General features: G+C 41.9%; 1 pseudogene and 1 gene segment (V, D, J or C); one reads left to right on the forward strand and one right to left on the reverse strand.

The window, feature by feature from the left end:
- Window positions 1-3019: 3019 nt before the first annotated feature.
- Window positions 3020-10907, reverse strand: LOC124106632 (immunoglobulin lambda constant 3-like). The segment is given in 2 exon segments: window positions 3020-3483; window positions 10647-10907. Coding segments are annotated over 2 exon segments (432 nt in total).
- A 10746-nt stretch (window positions 10908-21653) lies between these two features.
- On the forward strand, window positions 21654-23252 carry LOC124106623 (KH domain-containing RNA-binding protein QKI-like; annotated as a pseudogene).
- The last annotated feature ends 1371 nt before the right edge of the window (window positions 23253-24623 follow it).

Here is a 24623-nt window from a genome sequence, read left to right on the forward strand (position 1 = left end):
CACAGACTCATGCAAAAACCCCTTTCTGCCTTGCCCTGACCCTCCCCCAACCAGCTGCATCTGTGCAACCTGCATGAAGGGAAGTTACCCTTACTGAGTGATGACCACTACACGATGTCCTTCCCAGGAACCACCATCCTGGCAAAAGGCCTCACCAAAATGTCAACTATACCTTTTCATGTTCTCCATGGAAGAACCACTTTTTGGGAAAGGAAGAAACAGAAGTCCTCAGTGACGACTCTGGGAGGCCATGAGCTGTGTGGGAACCTGAGAAAGTACCAGGACCAACAGCTCATTCCTCTTAGCTCCTGCCTGTCCTGGAGCCACCAGAGGGATGTGGAGACTATGGCAGATGACGATGTCAAGACCACATGCAGAAAGCACCCTTTCAACTCTCATTTCAGCTTCCTACACACAGAGGAAGAACCAGCACTATAACAACAGTACTATACTCAGAACAAAATAAATACATGTATGATATTTGGGAGAGATTTTGTGAGTCCCTGATTGACTTTTGATATTAAGATATCATTGAAAATTTCCGCTTAGGGTATATAATCATATTTTAGTTATGTCTCATCTTTCCAGAACAGAAGTGGAATATTTGCAGATGAAAAGAGAAGATGTCTGGCATTTATTTCAAAATATCATGTAAGGGTGATGTTAATTTTGCGGGTGGATCAAAATCATCCATGAATTGATAAAGTTGATAGGTAGTTGATGAGAACCATAGGAGTAATTATTATTCCTGTTTTCTTTTTGTGTTGAAAATTCTCATCATAAACACCAATTTTTAAAATGAAGAGGAGGTTATTCTTGGGACAGTGATTTTGGATGAGGTAGATCCTGCCACTGTATCCACTGAGGCCATTGATATGTCATTGGATGGTCTCAGCTTCTATATCCATGACTTGGAGTCAGTTAAGTGCTGAGGCATGTTAAAGCTGTGGTTTGGGATCAGGGGTGGCCATAATCAAGCTCCAGGAGGACCCCTTTCTCTGTCCCATTTTGACTCCAGAACTCCCTGTGTTTGCAAGTTCCATCTTGGCAGCTCTGGTGAGTACGTTTGCCATGGTCTTGATGAGGTGGACACTCAGAAGGGGCCCTGTGAGCATCTGGGGTACAGAGGACTAATAGAGACAGATAGGGATGCATATTTAGGTTCCCTAACCCATTGTCATGGCCCCTGAGAGTGTGTCTCTGACTTTGGGCTGGAGATGCTCATGACTGTCTGAGCCACTTGAGAGAGGAAGGGAGTGGGCCTTGTGGGATGGAGAATCTGGGGGCTCTTAGTCCTCCTGGAAGCTAAACCTTACTTGTAGATATTTTGTTACATTCATTCTGCCCTGATTTATTCTGTCCCATACACAATTCTTGTCTTTAGTTGATCTCTGACACAGTTTCCTTAGGACAATCAATGAATGCGGATTCTGTGCCTAATTTGGTGCCTTTTCTCACTTGTTTAATTTCTTTCATATCTTTTTCACCCATTTCGATTTCAATTTCCTCCTTTTACAGGATGATCATCAAACAACTCTAGCCATCAACTAACTGTAAACCTTCTTCATCCTGGAAGCTTGTGGTCCAATCTTTCAGGGTTTCATTCCAACAGCATGATATTGTCAACCTTAAGCCTAATTTCATATCCACTGGATCATTCAGTGATCATTCTTATATGCTTCTGACTTACCCTATGTTCCCCTACTTAGCTCCATGAAATATGAGTCTCTTTCTGAATATTATAGGACTCCCAAGGGTGGAGAAGAGGGTCAACACAATGTGGAAAATTGTTTTATTATATTAGCTGTTTTCCCTATTGCAGAAGTTGTATCTTTACTTAGCTGACATGCAATGTGAAAGTCTGAGAAATGAACATGTAGATTTCATTTTCCAAGCCTTTCCATGATTCCCTGGTGATAAGAAACTATGGACAACTCACTTGGTTAACAGTCTCCCAAAAGGGTTTCTCATAGGAAATAGAAAGTTCAAACTTTGTTCCTGCTAAGACCATGACCTTGGATCAAGGGTCTTCTTTACCTTAATGCTTCTGCCACTAGCTTGCAGCTGAACTCCTGGAGTCCCCCTTATTTCTCCCTAATACCTCATTATGGCCAACTGCCATTCTTCTTACTAGTCCTCTCCCTTCCAGGTAGGCAAGGCCGCTCTGCAGGGATAAAATATCTGCTCACAGTCCCCACCAGCAAAGATAATTCACTCACCAATTCTATGGTGGGTTTGGTGGATGGGATGAGCAGGAGATGGCATCTCATAGAGCCTTGCCTCTGTTGGGTTCTTGGTACTGCTCCTCACCCCCAGACTATGAGCCATAGCAGCCCTTACCCATCCTCACAGACTCTGATGACTCTTTTATTTATTTATTTATTTATTTATTTTTTTGTAATTGTAGATGGACAGCATGCCTTTGTTTTATTTGTTTATTTTTATGTGATGCTGAGGATTGAACCCAGTGCCTCCTACATGCAAGGCAAGTGCTCTACCACTGAGCTACAGCCCCAGCCCTTGATGACTCTTGATTTTACCTAGCAGCCAAGTAGTTCTCTGAACCTTCCATTTGCTTTCTCATTTCTCATCTCCTGAGTTTAACACACATGAATGCCCTTTGAGGAAGGCAGGAGTCTGAAGCATGAATAAACAAGGCCCCAAGCCCCAGGGTTTAGGGGATCTAGGCCCCTGAGCAGTGACCATTCTGCCTAGAGACATAACCAGTCACCATTGGCACATTAGAAATGTGAAATGATACATGAGTAGGTCTTCATTGATGAGATTTAGGAATGAGGAACCTGGTGTGACCCTGTGTGATGGGGGCTCAGGAATACAGTAGAGAGTTGGGGAGATGGGTATTTGGTTGAGGAAGGATACTCCTGGGGTTATACCCCAGAAGATTATCCAAATGGCTCTCCTTTTCCTACTGGGTGCCAGGATACCCTTCACCCTACACTGAGAACTCTGAGGCCATTGCAACTAAAATAAAGATAAGAACAAATGAGATAGAGCAAGATTTCTGATTCACAATGGGATATTTTTATTGAGCAGTCAGTGGGTTCAGAGAGAAGGGCTTAGTGGGAAGACTAGGAAAAGGAGGGGGTCCCTCACCAGGGTCCTTCACTTCCAGGATCATGAGGGTGGGGTGAGGGACAAAAGGTTAAGAACATCCTGAAGGGGACACACTCTTCTCCACAGTGTTTCCTTCATGTGTGACCTGGCAGCTAAAGCTTTTGTGAGATTTCCACTTGTCAGGCGTGATGGTCAGGTAGCTGCTGGCCATGTACTTGTTGTTGGTCTGTTTAGAGGGCTGGGTAGTCTCCACACCCTGGCTGATTGTGGTACTATCTGCTTTCCAGGCCACAGTCACAGCACCCGGGTAGAAGTCATTGATCAGACACACCAGTGTAGCCTTGTTGGTCTGTAGCTCGTCAGAGGAGGGTGGAAATACAGTGAGCGAGGGGGAAGCCTTGGGCTGACCTGTGTGGATAGAGAAGTGGTGTGGGTCAACATAGGACAGCCCAGGTGTTGGGGATGCCCCAAAGTTTCTGCAATCATTTTCATTGTGGTTTTCTTAACCCTTCAAGGACTCTCCTTCCCTTTTCTTTCCTTTCTTGTGAACTTAAGCCACCTGGAGAATAGATAGCACCTTCCAAGTTACCTCTCCCAGATAGTCTTGTATCCTTCCCCTTTGTAGTCTTAGTTTACCAGTCCAGATTTTCTACCTTACTTTATCCTTCTAGTACCCAGAACCTCCTTTGTTAAGTGTTCCTGGTCCATCCAGGATGGAAGGATGGTTCTGGTGGGTGTGGGAAGCCTTGAGCCTGTACTCAGTTCACAGGGTTCCTGAAACTTCCTGTCCTCTTTGACATCAGGTTCTGCTCCATCCTTGTCCTCTCAGCTCTTTTGGCAAGGAGTTGTGCTCTACCCAGACAAGTGGGGGCTCCTCCAAGTCTGCCATATCCTCATTACAAGACCCTTTGCCTCTGCCTGGGACTGCTCACTGCCACAGACTATGGGGCACAGAAGCCCTCACCCACCCTCATAGTTCCTAATGACACTTGAATTCACCTAGCAGCCAAGTAGTTCTGTGAGCTTCCATTTGCTTTCTCATTTATCATCTCCTGAATTTAACATGCACTTTGAGGAAAGCAGAGTCTGATGCATGAATAATCAAGGTCTCAATCCCCAGCGTTAAGGGGCTCCAGGGAAAGATGAGTCTTTGCTTCTTCCTGAGGACCACCCTGGGAAGGCTGGACTCTGGTCACCTTGCCTAGTCTAATCTGGCTCTGAATCCCTCTGCCTTCAAGGCCCATTAGAGAACCAGACAGGTGCATCCTAGAGTGAGCCAGATCTCTCTCTCTCTCTCTATCTTCTGGTGATGTCTATTTGGGATAACCTCTTGAGTGCCCAGGGGCTAGGGTCCCAACTCCAGTCTTGTCCCTGGGAATTCTTTGAAGCCTTCCCAAACTGGATGAACATCCAGCCCTCAGCCTGGATTCTGGGGGCCTGTGAACTCTCTCTAAGGCCTAATGCTCCCTAATTAAACATGGCCCCTGGTCCCCACTTGGTTTTCAGCCCTAGAGGAGGGAAAGGGACCCCTGTCCCTGTCCCTGTCTCCAGCCCAGGCCTTCAGGACAAGGCCATATCCCGCTTTTGGAATCTGAAGGTGGCTCCTTCTGCTGCTGGGACCATTCCTGCTGGCTACCACGCAATCACCAACCTCCCCCAGACCCCATGAAAAAAGGTAAGTGGTCTGTCCTTAAGACAGGGTAGGGAAGAGGGTAAGAAGCCCTTAGGGAGAGAAAATAGACTTTCCCAAGACAGGAGGGGTATGGGACAGATTGAGAAAAGTCAGAAGAGCCACTTACCTAGAACGGTGAGCCGGGTCCCACCACCGAAGACATACCACAGTGATTGAGGTTTGGACTAAAACCCACAGGGTCAGCACCTGGGGTTTGCCCCCTAGGGGTTGGGCAAGAATGAAAACTATTGAGTGTGACGGGTGGGGTTGTGTCCTTGGCATACTGCAGGTTGTTGACTGGCCCTCCAGACACTCATCTCCTCTCCCAGGCATGCATTGCCCATGGCCTTGGAGATACTCCAAGTATGTCCCCTATCTCTGAGGTTCTCAGTGCTGACAGAAAGGCTAAGCACAGTTGATGCCAAGAATCCCTTAGTGAAGCATATTCTTAAGTGGCTATGTGAGGTGGGAGAGAGTCCTGAGCTGACTTGGACCTGCTCAACTTCTCCTGGCCTCATTTTAGAACTTCTGAATATCCTTTAGACAAACCCCAATCATCCAGCCATGACAGTTTCTTCCCTGGACCCACTGACACTGGGTCATGCCTGACTTAAGGCACCTCCACATGGAGACTCTTCTACTTGCATTTCTACCTGTGGAGACATAGCACAGTCCCACCACATTCATGAAACCTTCCCTGATATTTCAGACCACTCTTTGTATCCATACATACTTCCATTTATCCATCCATTCATCCATCTATCCAAAATTCCTATGAAACACCCACCTACCCCAGGCACTGTTTTGCATGCTGGAACATGGTAGGACTCCCTTAGCTCTTACCCTCATATTTTCCTGAAACTTCTTATGTCAAGATCTAAAAGGCCCTTGTCTCAATCTGTAGGTCTTTCCCAGTAGCCTGAGGTCTCTGCAGGAGTTCCCTTTTTTCTGGTCATTCTCTTCTCATTGATTGTGGAGATGGCCCACTCTCTTGCTCACATAGCTTCCTTTTCTCTCTGACCCATGCATTGCTGATGACTCTAGACTATTACCAGGTGCTTTTTCCTCTGTACTCTTCCCTCTCTTTTTGATTTGAGTCTTACAATGCACTCCACAATTGCCCAGAGGTCCCAGATTCCTCTTTCTTGCTCTGACATTTCTTCTCAGCCACAGATCTACATATATTTTGATTCCTGAACCTATCTTTGCTTGAATGTCTTGCAGGCACCTGGAACTCAACAGCTTCCAACTAAACACATTTCCTTGAAGATCTGATCCCCTGCAGTGTCCTCATTTCAGCAATTTGTCTCCAAGTCAATGGCCTGGAGTCATCTTAGTCATTCCCTGAATGAATCACCTTGTGTATTCTTATACCACAACACAATGTACCGTTAAGATAATCAAAAGAAAAATAAAAAGAAAATTGCAGAAGTTATACTCTAAGAATTGATGGTGGCTTTGCCAAGTGAGATTTTATCTTTATAAATAAAGATATTATATTACATTGGAAGATTATTCATTGCATTGGGATCACCATTTTTTAACCTTAGCATCAGGACTATTTGACAATGTTTGTATTAAAGACATGCACCTAGATTCTTTGAAATTCGTGTAGAATTTGTGTAAAAGACATATCTCAATCACTGTGGGATGTCTTTGGGGCTGGGATCCAGCTCCCTATTCTAGATAAGTGGCTCTTCTGACATTTCTCAGTCTGTCCTATACCCCTCCTGTCTTGGGCAAGTCAGACTTTAGTGTAATATTAATATGAACCCAACTCTTGTTTCTGAATAAGAGAGGAAACATTTATCCTTGCATGAAGGTATTCAAGGAAATTTCCTCAACTCATTAAAAGGTGTCTTCCAAAATTTACAACAACATTCATATGTAAAGGAAAAAAAAACATTTGTGGCAGAAACCAGGAAAGTTGCTCACTCACAGTTTTCAATATTCAACAGATTCTACCCAATGTAAGGAGATGAAGGGGGAAAAAGTTGTAAGTATTAAGAAAAGAGAGTGAAAATGTTTCCTGCAAATGATGTGCTAGTCTACTAAAAAACAAACCAACCAACTTAAGAGAATTAGTTGAACTGTTAAAACCCATACAAGAATTAAAGTGGCTGAACATAAGAGTGACATGTAAAAATGAATAGAATTCTCTGCTGCATAGGTAACACTTTAGGATATGAAATTGTGGGAAATTTTCAATTTCAATAAAATTATATTTGAAACACCAACACATAACTAAGATTTATAAATAAATAACACTAGATTTTCAATGAATAAAATACAAGACTACTTGACTAGTGAACATAAAAGTGAGTGAATAGAAAGCATGTCATGTTCCTGGGTAAAAGTGCAGAGCTTTATAAAGGTATCAGTTCATCTCAAATCAACCATGTATTCCCAGAAATTACAAACATAACACCAAAAGAATGATTTTTGAGAATTAGGGAATTGATTCCAAAGTTCAACAGGAAGAAAGATATTTTGCAAAACAGTAATAATTATGCATTGTTTCCCCTTGCAGATACAAAAACACATCATAAAGCTAAAATAATCAAAACAAAGTAGAAGGATGCAGGAATAAACCAATACTTTAAGAGAACCACAGAGAGAATGTGATAAGTCATCATTTAGCATTTGATAAAAATCTCATTTATATTCAACAGATGTCTTTCCATTTGGCAAATAAAAAAAGTTATATGCCTATGCACACAAACTCCAGATAAAATTAAACACATATGCACCAAACCAACAGAAGTACTAGAACAAAATAGAAGAGAGTAATTTTATCATATCAAAATAAAAATCACCTTCCTAAACTTGGCATGGATCACAGAAACCATCAAGAAAAGGCTAAACCAATGCGACACAATAGGCTTAACAACCACTTTATGGTGGAAGACCTCATAAACAAAAGTTCTAAAATAGACCAAGGGAAAATATTTATAACACATTTTCTAAACAAGGGGTTAAGTTTCTATAGACAATATAATCAGATACAAGCAATGGAGTAAAAAAGCAGGCAACATAATGACTTCTTAATTCACAGGAGGAATACACTAAGTTAAAAATAAGAAAGGATAAACATTTGACCAATAATGAAATAAATAATAAATCAAACACATTCCCTTTATTCTTAACACAAGGGTAAAGTAAAGAAAGATCAACAACATCACATTATTGGCAAGGAGGTAGGAGAAAGGGCACTGTCTTTCACTGTAGTGAGTATAAATTGGAGCAGCCTTTTGGAAGTAGTTTGGAACTACCTAAAAAATCTCAAAGGAATTCCTCTGAGATCCAGAATTTCCACTTTTAGGCATTTAATCTTTAGAGATATAGAAGTACACTATGCTGACTCCCCACCCCCAGATTTTTAATGCATCATCACTTGCGTATTTTCTAGTGGAAACAACTGAAGTGACCCTTAAAAGGGGAATGATTACAAAATTCTGGTACATACAAACTTTCCCTAGATAGCTATTTATGAGAATACCAAAGATTCATATGGACTAATCTAGAAAAATCAATTATAGATAGCTTAAAAAGCTAATTCTAGAGTAATATACAGAGTATGACTTTATTTTCAAAAAATAAAATCTCAACACCAACTCTCTCCCCCTGAGTGAGTGAGTGTGTGTGTGTGTGTGTTTTCAAGAATGCACATACAGTGAAAGAGTTGAACTATACAGACCAACAAGACAGTGGCCTTGGAAAGTGGAATAGGTTTTTGGGGAAAGGTGGTAGGAGAGAGAGGGTAACAGAAAGTGTCTGCTATTTACTTTTTTATCTTCTGTATATAATATACTTCTTTCTTTTCTTTTTATATATTTTTTAAGTTGTACATGTACACATACCTTCATTTTATTTATTTATTTATTTTTATGTGGTTCTGAGGATTGCAACTAGTGCCTCACATGTTGGAGACTAGTGCTCTGAGCCACAACCTCAGCCCCTCTTTTTTTTTTTGAGGAAAGTATATATATATATATATATATATATATATATATATATATATATATATATACTGTTACTATTTTATTAGAATTATTTTAGATGACAAAAATGCAATATTTCTCTGTGTGAACATTTTCATGAAGTCAGAAAGCTATGAAACTAAAATTTAAATGAAGTGAAACTATACCAGCCAGAGACATACTATGGAAAATTTAAAAAATTTTTAAAAAAATTCTTCAAATTTTAAAGATAGGCTTTTGAAAATGCACACAATTATCTTTTTAAAATGAATTTTCTTATTAATAAATATGCTTCAGAAACAATTTTTATGAAATTGATTCCTTTTTCATGACATTATTAAAATAACATTATTAAGCAGTAACTTGTTGCCAGAGTCTACCTTACAAATATAACTTTGAAGGTTTGTGTAAGATGCTTTATGATATGCCACACTGTTCTGTCACACCCTTTCTCATGGATATTTGTGTTATCTCCAATTTTTCCCATTATTAATAACATTAAGCTAGATAGACGGTCTTGTTTGCAAATCTTTGGTTATGGCTTTATTTTATCCCTTAAGATAAATTTTGAGAAATGGAATTACACACTGTAGATAAGCTCAGTTTCTTTCATGACTTGCTGCCTATTGCTGAATTTGTTGTACATTGAAATCCTTATAAACAGTCCATGAAAGTGCCCATTCCTCTCAGGTATCATTGATATAAATTCATTCATCAATTTCATAGCAATTTTGGCATGTGGATTAGTGCATTCTCCCCATGCCTAGGAACAGTCTGTGGTCCCAGTTCACCAACTCCCAGATCCCCCGCTGCTGCCCCATCTCTGTCTTCTATCTCTGTCCCTGGACCCAATTCTGGCCTCACAACAGACTCCAAACCTCAACCGGTTTTTCCAAAGCACAAGTTTGACTCTGACTTAAATCCCCCAAAGCCTGCACCTAGACAGCAGAACCTAGTCTGGGGCACCAGACCTAGGGGTTCCATCTGCTTCAGCCCAGCAGCTCCCTGCTTCCCTTGGTGCCCACGCCCTACACTCTCTGTGAAGCTCTAGTGTGTCTGCTAGGCTACCCCATCACTATCCAGCACCCATTCATCTGTGATACCAGCTTGGGCATCAACCCACAGAGGGAGCACCCCTTCTCTAACTCTATGGCTCCGAGAAAGGACCACGAGTTTGTCCCCCATAACTAGATAGGTCCCTTGGTGCAGGCCAGCTTTCTCTGTTGTATCCAGGCCTGGCTCCCAGGAAATGTTTATGAACAAGGCAGTGAGGGCACATCCTTTGGGGATACCAAACCAAACCATCACTTCATTCTGAGGGGGAGGGCTTGCAGAAAACCTCTTCTCTTATACCATCATAGGAAAGAGCTAGGGATGTAGCTCAGTGGAAGAGAGGGGCTTATCATGGGTCAATCACTGGGTTCACTGCCCAGCACCTCCCTTTTTGTCACAAAATACAAGACATGGTCATGCATCTACAGCTCTGGGAAGGAGGCAACCTCAGGATACAGCCCTGGTTGAGGATCCTTGGCTGAGGGTCTGATGACTGGATCCCTGCTTCCCACCATCAGTGGCTCAGCCAAACCATAAGGGTTCAGAGCACAGCCAAGCAGAAGCGGGGAGGAGGAAGAGTGGAAAGGCTGAACCCTGTGCAAATGGGAGATACTAATAATGGACTAGGGGGAGTGAGTGAGGCACTATCCTTAGTGCAAAAAGACTGAGGAACCAAGATAAATAATACTTCAATACAATGTTGAAAATTAATTCAAACAAACCCACAATGAACAAAAAATCAGCACTTTAGGCCAGTGTCTCAGGCTGATACTTTGTCACCCCTTTTGCCACTTCTCCTGCCCTCCTCCTCTACCACTCATTCCCAGTTTCAACTGAGACTCCCATGTTCCCCCAAGACTCCTTACTTGCTCCAAGGGCTCTGCAGGTCCAGCAGCAGCAGGAGGGTCCAGTATCCAGTGGCCTACCCTTGGCCTTTTCTGCTCTCAGGGTCAGAGGCCCTTGTGGCATGGGATCCATAGAGGGTATAGTCCTGGTCCTCCTGATGGCAGTGGCTGCTAGAGTATATACAGGTCCATGAGGCTCTTGGCCCTTTCCTCACCCTGGACTGGTTCTTGTCCCTGTCCTCAGTTGGCCTGAACCAGGGCCCATGGCTGTTACCCCTGGGGGTCTTCTGCAGAGAGACATCTGCTAACTGCCCTGCTATGATAAGGATCCAGGGCCCAACTGCTCCTCGGGGCAGCCACCTGTCTGGCCCCACCCCTGTAGCTCTGGGTGGGGCTCTCCTGAACCACCTTTTGCATCTTTCCTTAGTTCCCCAAGGACATCATGGGTTTGTGGACTGTCATCAGGGGCCTAGAGAGGCTGTGGAATTTGGCTGAGCACTCGTTGGAACAGGAGCACCAGAAGACTTGATGTCAGGAGGAGGGGACAAGGCTGTGGCTTTTCTGATCAGGCCCCAGGCTCAACTCCTACACATTGCACTCTGGCCAGTTTAGACCAATCCTACCTTGGCTGGGTTGGCCATGCCTGGCCTGCTCCTGTCTGGCTCTCTCTCAAATCAGGAAAGGATCCTCCTTTCAGGGAGTGATTCTGTACCCACCAGACAAGCAGTGGTGGTGAGATCAAGATGTTGAGTCCCTTCAGGCATAGGTCACTTCTGGGCTTCAGTTTTCTTGTCTGTAAAATGGGGAGAATGTTCTTCTGCATCAGGGAGGTTATGAGGGTTATTGAGACCAGCAGGTGTCTGATGAATGCTGGTTTCGTTGTTTGCTGTCTCACTTTGGGGTTCAGAATAAATCCTGGGGTATCCTTAGGGCAAGTATCCCTGATTTACAGTTGAGAAAACTAAGACCCAGAGAAGATGAATGTAGGGCCCAAGTTTGTTCAGGAAGTGGGGTGAAGGATGAGCTAGAAACTAGGAATGAGCTTGTTCCTTGCATTTCTAGTCCTTGATCCACCTGGAAGACTTGTGCCTGACTCCCTGCTGAGCCAAAGGAGGAGGGGGATGGGCACAGGCTTAGAGTTGGGGTGCATTGAGGGGAAGCTATATCATTCATAATTTAATGGCAATAATGATGCTTTAGCACTGGCTGAGTGCTTTACACACTTTAATCCTCCCCTATTTGAATATGAAGAAGTAGAAGCTCAGAAAGTTTCCCTACTTGTATGATGCCACAGGGCTAAGAGGCAACCAGCCTAGAGTTGTATTTTGAAGCCTGGTCTTTGAATGGCATCAGGACATTCTTTGTTGATGATGACACTGTTTTCCAGATGGTGTCAGGCTGCTCAGTGCATGGAAAACTCAAATCTCAGAGTCAGGCCTATGATAGCTGCTCAGTTAAACATGGGCCCAATCTGAACCTGATTGAATAGAGCTTTCTTCTGCCTTACTTATGCACTGCTGCTATTTGGGTTCCTTCACCTCTCTGAACTCTGATGCCCTGAAGACTAGTACACAATGTCTGAGATCCGTAGGACTTTGGACTTTAGATCCTGATCAGAAAGCTCCCTGCTCTGCCACTCTTAGGACTGCAGTGTGGATCTGTTTTTTTGTTTTCCTGTTGATTTTTCTGCCAGGAAATTCATTGAAAAACATTTAATGTTAATTTATAAATAATACCTGTACACATTTATGGGTTACAATGTGATATTTAAGTTTGTGTATTTATATTTATACATATATTTAAAATGACTGGATCAGGCTCATTGGCAAATGCATTGCCTCAAACATTTATCATTTCTTGTGTGGGGAACTTTCAAAATCCTCTCTATTAGCTACTTTGAAATATACAATGAATTTTTGTCAACCATAATTATCTTGTTATACCATAAGATCTTAAATGCGTCCCTTGAAATTCATAGCTGCAGCCCTGTGGGAATTTGTCTTGTTTTGTTTTAGCAATTATTAAAGGGATCTGCTAAGACCAACCAAGGTAAATTTTCTGAAAGACTTCTTTGAGGAGTTGCTTGGTCCGTGTTTTGAGTTATAAACTAATCAAAATTCCTGCTACATTTGGTGAAAATCAGTCTAGTCATATCCATGGGATGTGGTAATGGAAATGGGATTTCCCATTGTTGGTATAGATCATGGTTATCAGGAAAAAAATGTTAATGGGGCTCTGCATTTCTTCATGTTTCTTGAGCCAAAGTGTTGAATACCTTCATTCTGGACCGTATTTTCAAGATGTTTGCAAAGTGAGCAACCTTGGAAGGTAGAGAGAGTATTTCCCTTTGGAGCAGAGAACAGGTAGGCTTGCTGTACTAAATAAAAGATTTGGGGTGCTCAACTCAGGTGCACAAATGTCACCTGACCTTCTTTGCATGGCTTTGTGAAAACAGCGTAATAAAATGCTGTTGTTTGGGCACCTGCTATTGCTGTGAGTGACAATCTGTTCTTTGTCTCTGATCTAGGAGTCTTTTGTGTTCTGCAGCATCTGTGAAAATGTGGCTGGCTTGCATTTTAGTTTGAAAATATGATAAAGTCTCAGAACCTTCACAATTATCAATGATGATCATAAAGAGAAGGAAGAAAGAGATAAAGTGAAGGATGGTAATCATAATTGAATGATTTTTCTTAACTCATCAGATCAGATTTCAGGGATCTCCAGGTTGGATCTTTCCATTGCACAATGTTTTTTTTTTTTTTTTCCTGAGGGCCAGGACTGGTGCTAATAAACCCCACATGTCACTGACCTTGTAGATGAACAAGGTGGCATAAAAGATGTCTTGCAGGGCTCAGTGGGCAACCCCTGGGAGTTCCCCGAGCCAGTTCAGCTTCTCTCCTGTTAGGGTACATGTCTCACTCCTGCCTCTGGCCTTGGACTCCTCACAACTTGGAGATTGGTGGCAGGTTGCATCCTAGGAGTCTGGGCTACAGCTGTTCCTTCCACAGCACCCCCATAAGGGCATGACTCTCTAACTACTTAGGATCTAGAAGCTGTGGTTTCCCCCAGGGACTGTCCCAGGTTTCAGGGAGAAAAAAAGGGACTGTCCCTAAACATAGCATCCCCAGCTATACCATCACCCAGTCCCAAGTCCCCTCCCCCCTCCTGCACCTGCAGCAGCTGTCTCACCACAGACCACATCCTCACATGGTGGCCACACTCAGAAATTCGGAAATCCGGGTCTGGCTGGATCCTGGGAAATTCTCAGGGGACTGGGCAGGGGATCTCCCTAGCTGTTGCAGCTGCAGCTCTAGATGTCCACACCCTCCATTTCTCCAGACTGACATACACTGAGAGCTAAATTCTGGTAGTGACAAAGGAGTCTTGGTCTAGCTGGACCTTTTCTCAGTGTCCCTGGAGCCTGGCTTTTCTCTCCTGGGGAAAAGGAGTAGGTATGCCTTTCTAGTTGCTCCTCTGTCAGAAGGACTTGCTATAGCCTACAGCTGCCTGATTTCTACTCACAGACCTTAGAGACTATGTCTGTGGCTATAGGACACTCATCTTTCCTAGGCCCAGGTGTCTTCAGCTTTCTGCTCCATTTTATCCCCAATGGTTCTTCTCATGTCACGTGATTGTCCCACTGCAGAATGGGGAATTGGGGATTCTGAGGCAGAGGATGACTGAGAATTTGTCTGGGGGCATAACAATGGTTCTGAGTCTCACAATCCTCAGTTAGAGTCTAGTTCTTTAGATCCAAGTCCTCTTGGAGAAGCCTCTGAGAACCTAAGAACCATGGCACTTGTGGTGATCTTTGGTGATATGAGTAGACCCTTTCATAGCTCTCTCTCAGGTACAAGACTTACCATCCTGGCAAGGATCTTCTAGTTTCTTATACTGATGAGTTAGTGGGGATACAGAGAGGGAGGGTTTCTCATGTTAAGACACAGAGCATATTTGTGTAAAGTCTGTGTCCTGGCACTTGACCAGTACAAGCCAGAGACCTGAGAGAACCAGGCACTTTATACTTGGGATGGAGTCAGCCTGGAACCCAATGGTGGTGTTTAGGGCAATTTCAATTCTTTAACTTCAAACTCTCCATCCAACTGCTTAGAATGCTCCCTGAGTCCAATAGGGGGCAGCAGAGACCAGCAGGAACTGAAGACCAGAAATAGTTGAAGCTCTTCTGCAGGGAGGAGGCCTGGAATCCAGTGGAAGGCTGCAGGGGCAGCTACAGGAGGGGGGAATGCAGGGATTAGGCTGTGGTTCTACATTCTTGTTGTGTTAGCTTTTCATCATTCTAACAAACACCTGAAATAATTACCATTTTACCATATGAATGAAAAGACAGGAGAAAAATGTTCATAGTTTGAATCAAGAATGGAAATGAGCACAAGAATGCCAATATGCACATCATACTTGCGACAACAGCATCATATGCAAGAATAGATGAGGGTAGGAGGAGAGGGAACATGGTAATAGAACTCAGGCAGCATCATTGCAAACTATGTTGGTATTGATGTAAAGTAGTTGGTGTAAAGCAACTGTCGCTTTCTTATGGTCGTGACTCATAGTAGAACCACTATGAAAATAAATTTCAAATATAGATAAAAGGATATGAAAGGTAACCAAAGTGGAATTATTGGGAAAAAATAAACCAATCACAATGGAAGATGGTAGTGGAGCGGTGAGGAACTTACAAAAAGGTAAAACACATGCAGAAAACAGCACATTGGCAGAAGTCTGTTACTATCTGTGATGACATTAATTGGAACACATGAGTCTTGGTTTCTCAGTACCTAAGAAGCCTGCATCTGCACAAGGTTTGACAAAATTTCTCTAAACTATTGCATGTGGGGAGATAGGCTTGCATTTGATGGATTGTCTTCTAACAGAAACAAAGCCCCTAGTAACAGGAACTTGACCTGCCATGACTTCCCATGCATTGTGAATGCCACCAATCTGAGACATAGGACAGGGTACATTTTGGCACAACTGGAACAGAGTGAGGCTGGACATCCTGACGACAGGCTCTCCAGTGACAGAAGATTTGGGGTCCTCAGGAGGGGCACTGCTACTCTGTTAATCCTCAACCAGCAAGTGTCAGTGCATTTGTCTCCTGGCATTCAGAGGAAGCCAGGAGAGAAGCTGGGGTTGCATAGGCAACCCTGGGGGTGAACAGGAGGAGTCCAACTTCAGTCCCTGAATGGACATCAGGAGAGTTTAAACTATATCTGGGGCTGCAGTGACCACATTCTGAGGGTCATACTAACACAAAGTCACCCCCAGGACACTGGCAAGAGCCAAGGCATAGAGAGGACCTCACCTGGGAAATGTACTGAAGGAGGCTAATTGTATGTGTAAGCATGGCAAACCATGCTAGTTGAATTTCCTTAGGAAGAACATGCTGAGGTCCAGATTCTCTAGGAGGGAGCACAGTGTGAGAAGATGGAGCTCCTAGGGTCTATTTCCTTCTCCCAGCATGACTGCATGTGCCTCCTGCAAATCTCAGGGAATGATTTACCACTGTCCAGAAGTCATCCCTGGGAAGGCTTCTCTATCTAAGGTCTTCCAAAGATGCCTGCACATTCTTCTCTGGCATTTCCTCCCACCTCCAGCCATACATACCTTACCTCAGGAAGAATTTTCTATGTGGTCTTGAATGAGTGAAGGGAGCACTTGTTTGCTTCTCCCTGCATGGAGTATGGACAGGCTCCTTGAGGAGACTCTCAAAGTGACACTGACTCTCACCAGCCTCAATTCATAGCCCTGAACCTGGAATTCACCTTAGTTCAGAGGCAGGATCCTCTCTGCTTGAGGAATCCTTGACAAATCATCTTTAAGAGTTCAGCTCTAGAAACTATGACTCTGATTAACTTCACAGACAATAAGGGACCTAAAGTTGTTTTGTCCATCAGGGCTGAATTCTGGTGCTTTTAGACATGCCACATAAAACATGGATGATTAAAAACAAGAACAAATGTGGCTATTAATGGTACATTGCAGAATGAGATGTGTCAAACACAATGTTTGAGGCTAAAATTGGTAGTAAATCCATAAAAGAAGGCAGTTGAATAAGTAAACAATGTATAACATGTGAAATGTATAAAACCTTGTCAACAACAAGAGGAACATTAAATGAAATGCCAAAGATGAAACCAAAGTTCACCTGGGAGCTACTGAGAAAACTATGAGGAATGTGAGGGTCCATGGTGACCTTATGCAGAGGCATTTGTCATCAGTGGTCTCTCGGCAGGGAGCTGCCCTGCCCATGGACGGGAACATGGAAGGGCAACAGACCATCTGAACTAGACCCAGATTAAAAACAAACAAACAAACAAACAAACAAAAAAACCCAAACAAACAGCTCAGAAGAATTGGAAGAGTGGCAAAGGTGTCAACAACTGGAAAGTGACTATAACCATTGTTCAGGGAAGTCAAGGGTGATACTTTGCCCAAAGCAGCTTGAAGGAAATTGAATGCAGAACCTCCAAATCCTCAGACTCTTCTTTTGTCCCCACTGTTTATTTGAGTGGCTTCCTATTAGTATTATGCCCAGAGGATTCATAATTTGCATGGTGACCAAACACACACTTACCCCCCAAATCTAGAGATGAATGAGAGAGGTCTCAGAAAGCCCAGCTGTGCCTTGCATTTGAGGACAGAAATCAATGAAGAGAGATCTCCCACATGGGCATTCAGGGATTCTTATGATTTGGATATAGGTGTCCTGCAAAAGCTCATGTGTGAGACAATGCAAGAATCTTGAGAGGAAAAATGAAGAGGTTATGAGGTGTAAACTAATCCATGGTTAATCCAATGATATAGGTGGTAACTATATGCAGGTAGACTATGGCTGAATGAGGTTATCACTGCAGATGGGACACTGGGGTTTATATTTTGTTCCTGGTGAGCTGAGGTCTCTCTGCTTTCTGGTCATGACTCAAGTCGCTTTTCTTTTCCATGTCATCTGGCCATGATATTCTACCTCACTTTGCGCCCAGAGCAATGGAGATGGCCATATATGGACTGACACCTCTGAAAGCATGAGTCGAAAAAAAAAAATTCCTCCTCTAAATTGTTCTTGTTTGGTTTTTCACCACATCAGCAAAATATCTGACTAATCATGGACCAGGAAGGCCATTCTATACTCAGAAAGCTGCTCTATGCTGCTAAATTCTGTGGTAAATATCCAGATGCCCCATCTAGTACCACTCATTTCTTGCATTTGGTAAAATGAAAATAGAGTCAGACATCCTAGTTACTATGGATTATGAAAGAATTGAAGTATCAGAACCATGCTGGAGGGCTGGGGATGTGGCTCAAGCAGTAGCACGCTCGCCTGGCATGCGTGCAGTCCGGGTTCGATCCTCAGCACCACATACAAAAACAAAGATGTTGTGCCCACCGAAAACTAAAAAATAAATATTAAAAAAATCTCTCTCACTCTCTCTCTCTCTCTCTGTCTGTCTCTCACTCTCTCTTAAAAAAAAAGAACCATGCTAGAGGTTAATCCAAGGACATGTGAACAACCTGAGGTCTCCTCTCTATGTAGTGGCTCAATAGATACACATATGCAGGCATGAGTCACAGGATTGCAGGGCTTCACCTTTATCCTCCATGGCTAGTGTAACAGAAAACATTCTTCCTACTACCAAAAATATACACATAATCAATTTTGAGAAATAAACTGAAGCTATGAAATTTGTAACTAAAAAAGGCACCATATCCCATCTGTGTTAACCAGAAACTCATTCCCATATCCATATGATATCCAGGCCACATCTACTAAGATAAAATTATCCAAAAAACCGCCAAATCTTTTCCCAATAATATAATAAAATATACTTTTTGACCTCAAGTATGTTCATTTCCCTCCATTTTGATATCCTGTAAATTAAATATTGAAATATAAAGTTAACTAATTTTTTTCTTTTTGGTACCAGGGATTGAACTCAGGATCATTAGAGCATTGAACCACATCTCCAGCCCTATCTTGTATTTTATTTAAAGATGGGGTCTCACTGAATTTCTTAGTGCCTTGCTTTTGTTCATGCTGGCTTTGATCTCATGATCCTCTTGCCTCAGGCTCCTGAGAAGCTGGGATTACAGGCATGTGTCACCATGCTTGGCTAAAGTTACCTATTTTTAACACATCCATGTTAGATGACACTACGATCAGACAGAGGAAGGAAAACATATTCAAATACATTCACATTAAAATAAATATTTTCCCATAGAATTCTAATTCCTGTGATCATCATTGATACTTTCTTCACTACCCATTTCTAAGTCCCTTGACCACCAAAATTGCTTTGGCTAGTGTTGATCTCTAGCTAGTAGTGCCAGGTGGAATGGCCCAAATCATCACTGCAGACAACATTGGTGCAGCAATAGCCCTGCTGAAGTGGATTGTGTTGGTATTCTGATCTTAACTACAGTCCAAGGAAGGACTAGAGAAATGCTTCTTTCCATGCATTGTCTCCTTATTTGAGTCAGCAGTGGCAACTTAATTCCCCTGATTATCAAGACCAATCATGTCCCAATAGCCCCAACTTGGTCTAGTGATTAATTGTTATGAGTAGAAAAAGGGAGGCTTGGACACAGGTTACAGCAGTCATTCTTGTGTCCTCCATTTGGAACTAAGTCCTCTGCACTAGACAAATATAGGGTTGAATTACAGAAATGGGAAACAAACATTGTGCTAGTGAGTCACTAGTGGAGCACTCCCATTCCCATGCTCTCATTCCAATTCCAGGAATCCTGCCTATGCCACAAACATCATATATTGAATATGGGTATAACCACTCACCAAGATTCACCTTTGACTCCTCAAAAGCCAGTCAACCTTTTTGTCAGACCTGGTGTTTTAGAATGTTGGGGAAATGTAAGGGTAGTAATGGCAGGAATATGACCTGATTTATTGGCTGTGACATAAGCATTGTGCTCAGAAGACCCATGTTGAATACCACAATGGTGGTTAAGCTGTTCACTAAATCCATGGATAACTGTTTTGGCAGAAGCACTGCAGGCAAGAAAAACAAGGTCTCTCAATGGTAAATGCCTATTTCACTGAGAACTAATATCAGTCTGCCATGATGAAAGGTCTAGTGTCATCAATCTGCTCTGAGGTACCTGGCTGCTTCCCATAGGAAATAACCTCATATTAGAACTCAGGGTTGGATTCTGCTGCTGCTACCTGGCTATAGGCAGGTCACCTCTGTGAGTGGTCATTTTCATGACCACATGAATAATCTCTCTTCATGAAAGTATGGGCATTTTGTTCATGAGCTGTTTATGTGTGCCTAGGGAAGGAAGCCACCTGTGACACACCAATTGAATTAAGATCCACCTCATCATCAGGATCATTCTTTCTCGGGTCATTCTTTGGTGATTATGACCTGGCATCAAAATACCTTCATGACTTTGCAAATACAGAGTTTATTTTCTTTTTGCTAAAAGCATGGTGATCAAAATAGTCACTTAAAATCCACATTGCATTTCTATGAACACAAACATAACAATAGCAGGAGCTTGTAACAGTGAACAATGAAAAGATTGCTTTTTATACCCCTAAATTATATTTTTATATAACTTTTGTCTTTATATATGAATACACAACCAGTATAACTCTGCATCATGTATAACCACAAGAATGGTAAATCATATATATATATATATATATATATATATATATATATACCACTCTACTGTCATGTATATCTAAACAGAAGAAATAAAAACTTAAGCAATTATACTATATAGATTTAGAAGTGTTATATTAGTGTATTACTTAAATTATGGACTTTCATAAGATAGTTGGTCAAACTGTAGTTTTGAAACAAACATAATTTTCCTTCAAAGTTGAATTTATTCTAAAAAACACGAATCGCATTTACATTGTGTGATTGTAAATATCAAAGGGTAAATGTTAGTTTTGTTAACAACTCAATGGTTAGAAAATTACCAATCATGCTTCGGTTATTTGGTTAAGTAAATCTACCTTAACAAATGTAAATGAGAAAATAGAAAACAGAGTAGATGTTTCTGAGAAAATTTTACTGTCTAAATTGACATGTAACATATTTCAAAGAAATGACATGAGAAAAAGAATGTAAATTATATCATAAATAATGTTCATCCAATCTTTGTGGAAATGATACATACTTCTTTGATATAGTGGGTTATATAACATTATTAAAATAATTATGCATGCCTTTTTAATTTTAATGTGGTTAGGAGACATTGCATAATCAGCTTTCACTGTATTATTATTAGACATTGTTGAACTGGAGCCCTCAGGTAGCAGTAGTGTCACACTCGCCTTGTACCCAAAGCCTCATCTCCACCCATGGGACATACATAGGACTCCTGGGAGAGTGTCTGGTACTGGAAACTTGGAGATATGGAGCCTTTACCATGTGCCCATGTGGAGTATTGGGAGGGAACCCTGCTCTTGCTCCTTCCCAGATGCAAATTATCCACTATGCTGAGCCTCCTTGACCTTCTAACTGGTAAATCACACAGTTCTGGCCTCATGTTCAAGTGATGACTGGTATTGTTTTGTACCTACCAGCAACAGGCTTTGCACCATGAGCTGTAATTCAAAAGGTGTATAATTCTCTACAGCAGGTAACATGACTGTTCCCAAACTCCCATGGTCTACATTAGGATTCTTCTGCAGGGCTTGCCCTAAACAGCAGATTTTGTCTCCTATCACCAATTCCTCTATTAGCATACATCTAGGGGATAAGATTGTCCATACAGCTGGGCCACCAGAACCACTGTGGCATATATCACTGTATCTCCTCACAGTGGAATATGTACACATTCCTCAACTTTCACTGTAGCTCATATACAAGCCTCCACAGGCCTCAGCTCTGGGCCCAGAGCAGGGGTTAGTGCAGAGAGGCACACTGGGTCCTCAGCAGACAGTGCCCAGGGGTTGCCCCTGCCCATTCCTCCTGTCTGGTGCTGATGCCGTGGCATTGGGTGAAGTGATCTGTGGAGCCTGGAATACGGTCAGGAGAAATGGTAATCCCAGATAACCTGATGCAGTTGGTGAAGGACAAGAAGCTCTTGAGCAGCCTGTCCAAATTCTGCAGGATCTTCAGCCACCTCCAGAGGTTGACAGAAGAAGAAATTAGCAGCGTACCTGAAAGACATGTACACACATTAAATGGCAGTACAAAAAAGAAAAGGAGTGCAAAATTACCTGATTATGTGGGACCCATTGTTCAGTTATGAGAGAAACTAAATGTGTCTGTAAAAGAGTATTCAGATTTTTGCGACTGCAAAATGGCGTGACCACTTTGGAAAGTAGATTGGAGATTCCTTAGAAAACTTTTAATGGAACCACCATTTGACCCAGCTTTCCCACTCCCAGGTGTATATGCAAAAGACTTAAAATCAGCACACCATAGTAATGCAGTGACATCAGTGTTCATAGCAGCTGAATTCATAGTAGGTAAACCATGGAAACAATCTAGATGCCCTTCAACAGTTGAATGTATAAACAAACTGGTACATATTCAGAGTGGAATATTACTGATCCTTAAAGAAGAATGAAATTATAGCATTGATAGATAAATGGACAGAGTTGGAGACTATCATGGAACAAAATAAGTTCCATATATATTCTCTGATAAGTGGATCAGGTCCATAATATTCTGGGGGAGAGTCAAGGAAAGAATAAGAAATTTTGGATTGAGCAGAGGAGAGGAGGTTGAGGGGAGTGTGTGTGGGGGTGAGATGGTGGAATGAGAAAGACATTACTACCCTTTGTATGGTATGATTTAACGAATGGAGTGACTCTGCATCATGTACAACCAGAGAAATGAAAAGTTGTGCTCTATTTGTGTAAAAAAAAATTCAAAAAATTTAAATATCTAGATTTTAATTTTCTTGGTAGGATCTTTGGCCCCAGAGGATTTTCAGCTAAAGAGCTTGAGGCAGAAAATGGATGTAAAACAATGGCCTGAGGCAAAGGCTCAGTAAGAGATAAAGAGAAGGAGGAGCAAATAGAACAAAACTGAATTGGGAGCATATACATGATTCAGATGTACTAATCACTGTGGAAGGTGCTCAGAATAGAGCAAAGTAAAACTAACGACAGCAGTTAAGAAGTGAAGCAAATACTGGGACCTTCAGCAGAAGGGGAAACCATTCAAACTGAGTTAAAATTATAGAACCTTAATTTTATCCATCCTTAATAAAATTTTGAGAACAAGGTACATCCATGATGTGTCACTGTATTGGGTGAAGTGAAGAAGATGCAGCTGATGGAGCTTCTGATTCTGAATGACACCTGCAGAGATGCCAACATTAAATCGCCAGACCTTGTCTTTTCTCTTGTGGCAACAGTCCAGGCTGCTCCAAGGATCATAACTGTGGCTGCACCTTTTCTCTCACCAGTGACCCTGAGTACTCTTCTCCAGCTGACCCTACTATAATGCCTTTGATCAGACAAATACAGACCTCTGTCATGCCAAAAGGAACTCCTCACACTACTGCTGTGATTGTCCCTCCAGGGACAGAGGCTGGGTTGATCTACACACCCTAAAAATACCTTACACGTTTGCACCAGCCACTTCAGTCCTTGAGTACCCTATTGAACCCAATGGTGTGTGAGGTGCAGTGCTACTAAAGTTCGAAGGCATGATATGTGTGTCCATCCTTTCTAAACGATTGTGAGTTGACACTGGCAACTAACCTATGAACTTCTGATCTCTGAACTCTTTGCCCAATAATGACCTGACCAGCCTACCTGCTGATCACTTAAGTGGTCATTGCCTTTGCTTGCCTGTGATCAGTGCATCAAGATGAGGGACTTGTTTGTTCATTTGTCTTACCATCTAAGCAAACAAAAGACAAATAAAACATTGTCTTCCAGCTCAGCTTTTTGTCTACCAACTCTACCCCTGTGTGGATGAAAGTGGTTCTAGAACCTGTACTGAATAATAGTAAAGTATTAGGGCCCAAATCATTCCAAGCATTGATCTTCTTTCCATGTCTTACCCCAAGAGAATGGTAAGTAGGCTTCCATGGGAGACAGATGGCCCTTGACTACACAGTGACAGAGGGAGTGACTGTGAAAGACTTCTAGGAAACTTTTCTTCTCATAGCAAAGTCACACTCTCTCTGAATGAACTGTGTGCTGATGCAACAACCATGAACTCAGTCAGGCAAGTCATTGGTGAAGTGATTTGAAAAGTATTCAAATTTCATATGCTGTTCAGTCACTACAGTGCCCTCCAAGGGCAGAAGGTGCATTTTTTAATATATTTCCTCTCATATATGAAGTATGAGATGATTGTGCCATGAGAGAAAAACTTAAGAATATGTTTTAAAAGTAATGCAAAGAACAAAAGTCTAACACTATTTTTTTAAAAATTTCAGAATTATTTAAGAGTTAAAATTTAAGAGTTATTGGGATAGAAGAAGGCATAGAGGACCAAATCATAGAAATATACAATCTATTCAATGAAATAATACCAGAAATCTTTCCAAACATGAAGAATAAATTGGAAATCCAAATTCAAGAAGCCTACAGGATGCCAAATGTACAAAATCACAACAGATCCACATCAAGGCACAGTATAATGAAAATGCCCAACATACAGAATAAGGAGAGAATTTTAAAAGCCACAAGAGAAAGGAAACAGATTACATATAGGGGAAAACCAACTGGGATAAAGGAAGATTTTTCAACCCAGACCCTGAAAGCTAGAAGATCCTAGAACAATATATATCAAGCTCTGAAAGATAATGGGTGCCAACCAAGAATCTTGTATCCAGTAAAATTAAGCTTTAGATTTGAAGATGAAATGAAAACCTTCCAAGATAAACAAAAGTTAAAAGAATTTATATCTGGCACTGCAAAACATCCTTGGCAAAATATTTCATGAAGAGAAAATGAAAAACAGCAATGAAAATCAACAGAGGGAGGTAGTGCAGTAAAGGAAAAATTAATCAAAGAGGAAAACCAAGCCAAGTTAAATA

This window comes from Marmota monax, unplaced genomic scaffold (genome assembly GCF_021218885.2).
Source record: "Marmota monax isolate L192 unplaced genomic scaffold, Marmota_monax_Labrador192_F-V1.1 WCK01_AAM20220418_F8-fsc00416, whole genome shotgun sequence".
Classification (NCBI taxonomy): domain Eukaryota; kingdom Metazoa; phylum Chordata; class Mammalia; order Rodentia; family Sciuridae; genus Marmota; species Marmota monax.